This window comes from Lissotriton vulgaris, chromosome 3_2 (genome assembly GCF_964263255.1).
Source record: "Lissotriton vulgaris chromosome 3_2, aLisVul1.2, whole genome shotgun sequence".
NCBI classification, from domain to species: domain Eukaryota; kingdom Metazoa; phylum Chordata; class Amphibia; order Caudata; family Salamandridae; genus Lissotriton; species Lissotriton vulgaris.
Window position 1 is genome coordinate 194,164,830 of NC_141690.1, and position 8,876 is coordinate 194,173,705.

General features: G+C 41.9%; 1 protein-coding gene across 3 annotated transcripts in view; it reads right to left on the reverse strand.

Moving 5' to 3' along the window:
• NICOL1 (NELL2 interacting cell ontogeny regulator 1) overlaps nt 1–8,257 on the reverse strand; it is a 78,606-nt gene extending 70,349 nt beyond the window's left edge. Inside the window, exons 1-2 of one of the 3 annotated variants that reach the window (XR_015309784.1) lie at nt 8,188–8,246; nt 7,911–8,062 (exon numbers count right to left, since the gene is read on the reverse strand). Coding sequence is in view for 2 of the 3 variants with exons in the window: in XM_086964205.1 (XP_086820331.1) it covers nt 7,911–8,034 (124 nt within the window). In the remaining variant the exon portion in view is untranslated. Of the gene's footprint in view, nt 1–7,910; nt 8,064–8,187 lie in introns of those variants that run through there. The other 2 variants (XM_086964205.1, XM_086964204.1) reach the window with 2 other exon arrangements.
• Between the last annotated feature and the right edge of the window lie 619 nt (nt 8,258–8,876).

Sequence of the window (8,876 nt, forward strand, 5' to 3'; positions counted from 1 at the left end):
CCGTTGTATAGTCAATATGGGGAAGCAAATGCAATATAAAAACGATTGCACCTTCCAATGTACACACACATATTCTACTTCGAACTTAGAGACGGAAAAAGAAGCGTCATATACAGGACGTGAGGGGAAGTCTGAAGACACCCTGTCAGGCCCAATGAAGCATGACGAACACACAGCCCCATTAAGTGTATTTTTTACCAGTATGAGGTTCCGGTGTGGGCTACTGATCAAATATTGGGTAATTGCAATATGGAATTATGCCCGAGGGTCACATCAGACCACAACCCGATTTTATTAGAATTTGAAATTATCGATCAGAGGCGGGTTGCACGGCTTTTCACTTTTCCAAGGTACTTATTTATAGACTCTCATTTTGTTTCATTATTAAAAGAACATAATGAATATATAGAGCTGAATGTTAATACAGCTACTACTAATGCAGTTTGGGACGCTTGTAAGTGTAGCATAAGGGGCTTCGCCCAACAATATATTTTTAGGAAAAATGCTGAAAATCACAGAGATACAAAGATAACCACTTCTAATATCCTGATAATGGAGCAGCAACTAGCAGAGGCGACTAAACAAGGAAAAGTAAATATTGAAGAATTAAGAATGGAATTGCTAAAACTACAATCATCTATTAAAAAGACTTTAAGAGAAACATATAGTGTAAAAATACACAAGTACAAATTGGCCCAATATGAAGGAGGGGAAAGAATTGGTAAAGTGCTGGCCTACAAGATGACTGATAAGAAAGCTAGAACAAAGATTAAAACAATCAAAGGCTCCAACCAATGTAACTACAATAAGCCAGAAGAAATTCTAGATCAATTCACTAATTATTATCGAAAACTATACACCCCAGATAACGCTCCTACCAGGGTAAAAATACTTCAATATCTTAATAAACATATGCCCACAAAAAGAGATATTGAAGCCGTTAAACAACTCAGCTTTAAAATCACATTAACTGAAATAGAAAAGGCAATCTCAGCATTGCCTTTGGGAAAAGCTTTTGGAGAAGACTGCATACCCTTGGAATTATATAGAATTTGTTCACAGGAACTACTTCCACTCTTAGAGTCAGTAATTGATTCCATAGCGGAGTCAAGAAAGGCTCCCACATCTTGGAAAATAGCCAAAATAGTTTTTTTTCTTAAGAAAAATAAACCCCCGGATGAATGCGGCTCTTATCGGCCGATTTCTCTGATTAATTCTGACGCAAAAATGTTTTCAAAAATTCTGGCCTATCGCTTAGCCCCTATTATGCCGGATCTGGTCATTATTCAGCAGCATGGGTTCGTTATGGGGAGAGACACTACGGCTCATGTTAATATGGCAATCACAGCATTCGACGTTGCCTCAACTACTCTCACCCCACTCGGAATGGTCATGTTAGATGCAGAAAAGGCTTTTGACCGAGTGGGGTGGGAGTATTTGTGGGAGGTACTGAAGAAGATTGGTATCCAGGAACAATATATAGATTGGGTGTGTTCATTATATTGCAACCCAATGGCCAAAATTAGCTATGGGGGAACTGAGTCAATAAACTTTTTGATAGAGGGGAACAAGGCAAAGTTGCCCTCTATCGCCTCTGCTCTTTGCTTTATCTTTGGAGCCATTTTTAAACGCACTCTCCGCCCAAGATTACATCATTCCAACACAACATGGCGGGAAGAGCTTAAAAATAACTGCCTTTGCAGATGATATAGCGGTATTTACCATGGATTTAGTTAGAGCCATTCCAGAAATAATAAAAGAGGCCGCTAATTTTGGAGCCGTGTCAGGATACAAATTAAATGTAAGTAAGACCCAGGTTATTGCCAATTATAAACCTTTGGAACCTATCTTGGGCCTATGCCAAAGCGCGACATATTTAGGAATCAAGCTGGCAGCTAACATCGATAAGGTAATAACAATGAATTATGACTCATTGCTAAAGGAAACTACTTTAACCTTAAAGAAATGGCACAAGATATCGCTTAGTCTAGTGGGGCGTATAAATCTAGTAAAAATGAAGATTTTGCCTAAATTTTATACTTATTTAGATCCATTCCTCTACAACTTAATAAACTTTTCTTTAAGAAATTGGAAGGTATCTGTAGTAGCTTCGTATGGGGCTACAAAAAAGCGCGTAGATATATGAAACTTTTGGAACTACCAATCGAAAAGGGAGGTTTAACATTTCCTGATTTTAGGATATATTTTTTTGCTACTTTTTTGCGTCGTATACGAAGTCTGCTGAAAAATGAGAGATCGTTATACTATCATCAGTATATGCTAGGATCTGACTGCAATCAATTTTTATTTCGTGTTCATGACCCAAACTACTTCAAAAGAGTTAAATTTAAGACAGCTAAGAAACATTAAGAAAATTTGGGATCAAATTATGACTATAGATAAGATCTCTTTATAGAATGCTGAGCTTAGAATATGGGGTAACCCAGGACTACCTAGTATTTTTTCAGATGGGACAGGGAATCATTGGGCTAGACATGGCGTTATTACTTTGGGGGATCTCTATGGTCCAAATGGCTTTCTAGATTTTGATACTGTAAACCTCCTATATGAACTAAACGATGATATGTACTTTAAATATATTCAAATACAAGGTTTTTTACTTCGTAAGATGAAAATCGTCAAAGTGTCTCACTCAGATACACTAGTATGTTTATATTCGGATAAAAAAAATCACTCATAAGCTTGGGCTCTGGATATCTGAGCTCAGGTAAAATAGATGATAGTGGGAAAATAGCGGCCAAATGGTCGTCTAGACTGGGAGTAAACATAAACCCCACACAGATATCATCTTCACTACGCCAAATTAACCAGGTAGTCCAATCTTCCAATTTGAGGCTGCAGCTATATAGAACAATTACTCAGCTGTACTATACTCCTCAAAGAATATCAAGTTGGACACTAGGAAATGAATCAAATGATCGAACAAAATGCCCAAAATGTAATATGGAAGCAGCAGGCATTGAACACATGTTTTTCTCTTGCCCAGAGTTAACTTTATTTTGGAAGGGGGTAACGGATGTTTTAACTAGGAAACAAATTTTCACTCCATCATTATCGGCACATTTGATCTTACTAGACATTCAAAATGTCCATAGCCAATATAAAGACTTAATAACTATAGTATACGCATGTGCTAGGCTAGTCATAGCTAGATCCTGGATATCAAGGAACTCACCGAAAGTAATCGATTGGTGGATTCTGATAAATGAAATAAATGTAATGGAACTTTCGTTAGCAAGACTTCGAGGTCCTAAGGCTTTGATAAAGAAGGAAAAAATGTGGGGTACTTTCTTTGAACTGTGAAACTCAGGATATAAATGTTAGAATAAACCAGCTTAAATTTTTGTTTGTATTCTTTAAAGTATACTTTTAAAACTTTATAAGGTCTTTCTCTGTCTCAGATATTATTTTGTTAGTCTATATTTGTTTTTCTTGTTTGTATTTGTTATACCATGTAAATTCAATGAAGATGTTCTTCTTGCAATAATAAAAAATTAAAAAAAAAAAAGAGGTTCCGAACCAAAGTAAATCGCTGTGACTGCTCAGACAGGAGAACAGGGCTGGACTGTCTCTCAGGCAGGACTTGCGAGCACTTGTTCTGCGGCAGGTAGTATGATCCTTCTTTTTTCCCTGTGTGGCTTTAGAATACAGCCACACAGTCATTGGCCATGCTTCGTAATCTCCATAATGCTGCTTTTTAAGTGCGGACCAACAGGAGCAGGCCATCCTAGCACAACTAGGACAAATCAATGAATTGCTCTCATGCTGTTTATAGTGGTGAACAGCATGAGAGCAATACAAGGATTGGATGGAGCAGGTGAACCCGGCGCTCAAAATGAGAACAGGGGGCTGCGCTGTTTGCCTCGTGGCACCTTAACACAGAGTGGATTTGAGAGGACTGAAGTGCGCATGTGGGGCTGGTCGCAGTAAGAGGCCTACACAACCCAGCATGAGCACTTCATCCCTGCTGCCTGCTAATGCCAATCAACAGTATTGGCTCCACCCACAATGCCCCCAGGCTAGATACCACAGACCAACACAGCATGGTGGCAGGAGGAAAGCATTAGAAGAAAAATAGCTGCCACTTTTTAATAATACATGTGGCGGCTCATGACAGCTTGCATTGGGGAGTTGGGCAACCCCCCCCCTTACGCTCCAATCGAGAAATCGCCTCTGCTCCTTGACAAAGACAAAAGCAGAATGCCTTACCCTAGGCAGATGTAGGAGAAGGCAACCCTCCTGCTGTCACTACCCAAGAAAGGGACCATTGTCATTCTGTACTTGACAATCAGCTGAAGTTAGAATGACAGAGGGCCAGTCCTCAGTCTGTGCGAGGGGCTGCTGCTGCAGCTACAGTTTAACAGAGAAGTGGGCGCTGCCCCTGGTAGCGAGAATATTTAAACTCTAATGACTTCTCACAGGGGAACAGTACAGCTTGCTGCAATCCCCAAAATTATGGACAAAAAGCGTCCGTAAAAGGAATGACTATGGACAACGGACATCATACCAAAATAACGGACGGTCCGTGAAATTTACGGACGGTTGGTCAGTCTATCCTCAATCAGTCCAACAAGTTGTTACTAAGGCATCTCAACCTCCCTGGAGATCACTCAACCACGACTATGAGCCAGAATCTGGCACGTGTGAGCTTTCTCTTAGGAATTCATGCAATGCCTAGTTATCAGTAATTCTGGTCCCCCATGAGTGAGTCCTTAAGAAATGGGGAATAACGAGTAAATCTGTTTCCGTAACAACTCTCTCAAGACATCCCCCAATACCAGACTGTTTTTTACCATCACATTTCGTCTGTCTCGAGTTGGCAAAATGCCTAATGGAAGAACTCGATACCTCAGTATTCTTGTGTTCCTTGTAATTTCCATTTCGGCTGCCAACTGGTTTACCTGGAATTACTCAGCTCTCCAATTTAGGGCCTATGAAGGATGCCTACTTTTAGCCTTCTCAGTGCCTTGGCTGAAAATCAACACACCAACTAACTAATCAAATTACACAGAAGGCACCATTTTCAAACTCATTTTCAATTTTATGCAGCCCCTTCAAAAGCCACCTGAACAATGCCACTAATTTGATCAGCCAGCACTGCTAAGCCCATCATCATGTACAAAAACATTCCACCATACAACACTGCTGCTTCATCATGCATTTCAACATTTAATATTTCAGAAAGACTTTCACACACTGGCAACCACAACCCACATAAACAACCCACCTAAACCCAACAACACAACCCACATAAACCTGAAGGCCAATGTAAATAAACACCACCCTCAAATGTAGCTCGATAACCCATAGCCTTCTACGCCCTGTTACACCCTATACCTCACAGTCTGCAAACAAACTATTTGCAACCAAAAAATAAAATAGCACAAAATGCATTTCGAAATTACCTCATAGGTCTGTAGTCTCTCTAATGCCAATAAACACTATGCTATTCAAAACCCTGACCCCAAATACACCCACTCAACAAACAGGATGTCGTGGACACTTGACATTCATAGTCAATTGGCTGAAAACAATCTCCCTTAAATTCAACGGGGATAAAACTGAGTTTCTCTGCTGTTCTGAGAGCAAAATCCCCATGACACAACACTTTAATGTCTGGCCTCTTTCGAACGGTGAAGAGCTGCAACTTTCTGACATGGTCCGCAATCGTGGGGTCACATTTGACAACAAACTGTCTTTCGAGAGGCATGTCAACTAAGTTGCAGGCACCTGCTTCGCACTTCTCCCTGGTCTTAGGAATCTTCTACCACTGCTGCCAGCCCAAGCAAAATTTCAAATTGTGCAAAGCATAATACTAAGCAGGCTAGACTACTGCAACACCCTACTACTAGGACCACCAGACTATCTGGTTAACAGATTATACAGAGTCCAAGCGCCAGCGGCCAAATTGGCACTAAACAGAATTCGAAGATCATCTGCATCCAATGCAATGAAGGGCCTTCATGGCCTTCCTCTGAAACAGAGGATAGCCTTCAAATCTATATGCATTGTCTTCAAGGCCCCCAGGGCAAGTGTCTTGTGCCCCTGCAACACAGATTAAAGAGATACCCCTTTGGGAGATATCTCCAATTGGCATCCGCGAACCAAATTCCGAAAAACAAGAAAAGGCAGGCGAGCCTTAGCAGTCAAGGTGGCCCAACTATGGAACAAGCTGCCAGCTACTCTTAAATCGTCAACTGAACTACTGCACTTTAGGAAAGCCTTGAAGACCGGGCTCTTCCTCCATGTAACCTTGTTTCGCCTCACCATGTTCTTACACTAGCAGCTGCTCGGTCTAGATACAAGCCCCCAGTGCCAGGATACCTGTATGGTGACATTTACACTCTACAAATGTTATAAATAAATAAACAAATAAGTGCAACAATCACTTCTCAGCTTAGAAATAGACAACATTAAGTGCCACGTTGAAAGCACTGCATCCCTCCCATCTCAACATGCTAGAGGCCCCTTTTAACATGCTTACATGCATATTTTGTTGCATTCTCTCCTTTGTCAAAAAAAATATGAAGACAGAACCCCCTCACCCACCATTGTGCAATCTCCACCTGAAGAAGCATTCACACCCCTATTCAGCCAGCCCTTCCACATACGATGCATTAGCCATAACACGGACAAAGCTGAACAAAAGTTTACCTTACTGGAAGAAAACTCAACCGCAGTGACCCCTTGCCAAACTAATGATCGACTACACACATCCCTTTCTCCAAACAGATGACCGAGAAAGCAGTTACCATCCAAATACAAGAATAACTCAATATAGCCACGTCTGCACCAGTGCTGAGGAATCACATAGGCAGTGAATATCCGGGGTTATAATTAATGCCCTCGTGACAGGTAACCGACAGCCAGTCCTAGAAATTCTACTTGATCTCTCATTACTCAACATGCCGCCACTGAATATTGATCTGCATGCGGGGGCTTCATCTACCAAAGAGCTACACGTGTTTGACCACATCATACGCATCCTGATAAACCTGCACCAGCTACCCTTGCAGGTCAGCATCATACTCTGGATCAGATGCATCACGATGACTGCAATAATAAAAAAAAAAACACCCTACCAGGCAAGAAAACTAACATACTATTATAGAGTCAGATCCAAAGCCAAGAGATCAATCAGGAAATGACCCGAAAACAAGCCTTCTTACACCAGGCACCCAGAGCCGGACTGGCATCTCACTGCAGATCTGGCTGACTCCTATACACTTATTTTTTTTAAAGGGACTGATAGCTCAGGAAATGTACATACCGTCCTGTTTTGCACATTCATTCATTTACTTGCTTTTCTCTCCTTAGAACAGGAATAACACACAAACCCCAAAATGAAAAGAAACCAAGGACAGGACTAATTACCTACAGCTGACAACTTGATCTCCGAATTACTTGTATTTTTAACACCGCGCGTGCTGGCACGGTCTTGTAAGTGTAAACAAAGGGTTGCACTATCACCACCTGGGCAGCACACCTAAGAGTTTGAACCGGTGCCATGCACGTTAGCATTTCTAGCAGCCGCATTACTTCAGAGAGCCATTTCCATCCCGTACCAAGGGCGACAGGGACCCAATTTAAGCAAGTGAAACCCCCCCCCGCCCCCCTCTTCATCTTTGGTGGTTAGGTAGCAAAAGGCCTTCAGCGCAGTGTCTCTCAAACAGCCCTAGGCCCTACATATGTAGAGCAACACACTGCGTACACTGGGCTTGCCATCAGTTTTACATCATTTCAGTCTGTGAGGTGAATGGGTGTGCCGTGTGCGCCATTTCACTGGAGGTTAAACAACGCATCCGTTGCAGCCCCCCCCCGCGAGGGAGCGACTGCAAACACCCCCACCCCTGCCGCAGTGAACATAAAGCCCCATAGACAGTACATACTTTCTGCAGGAATGACGCTTCCCGCCTCAGGATTGGCTCCGGCGAACCCCACAGTCAGCAAAGCCAGCACAGAGATTATCAGCACCATTAAACACATCAATCTCGAGACGGAAGACGACGCCATCCTTCGAATCGATAATTACTGCTTCGTCCTGGGTCAGAAAGGGAAAGAGACAGAGGGACACTGTTGCCTTTTTTTCTTAAAAAACATTTAAATTGATAGCTAAAACCGTAAAAACAATAAACGAAGCCCACTGGTGGCCCGAAAGGCACTCACCTTCCTCGGGAGTCTGGTGCACGAAGCACCTTTTTTCATGACAGTCCCTTCAGAACGGCAAAGATTTGTTGCTGAAACACAGGGAGCAGTATTGCGCATGCTCAGTCCCAGCCTGTGGTACCCACTGCATCCCGCCCGCCCCGAACAGGGTCATTGCTATGGAGATTCCCCATGGCAACAGCAGGGAAAAGAGTAGTCTTGCGAAACCAGGCTTTAAAGTAACTGATGTGTGAGGCATGCCCGGACGCTGATTTGCTTTGCTTCGTTGGGGATCTTATCTGTTCCCGACGTCTTTCTTGACCACAATCTACATGTCCACTTTACCTACAGACTACCTACGCCCCGTATTTAGCAGCTCGCACTCTCCCCTCATGTTTATTAATCAAATAATGTCCATGGAAAGGTTTATCTTTAATCATTTACGAATTTTCATTATCCTGAAACAGATAAGTATTATGTTTTGTTTTTGAATTATGGAATGTCTTGGTAATTATGTATCCTCGTTCTATTAATGTTTTGTTTGCTCCATTAAGACTGTGAAGCCAATAGCCAATATCTTTAAATCAATATCCCACTGACGACATTGTGCAGCATGTCGTCATTTTTTACCTAAAAACCAATCAAGATGTAATATTATATGTTGTATGTTTTATCTATGCACGTAAGATTCTTTTAATGTGTTGCACGTT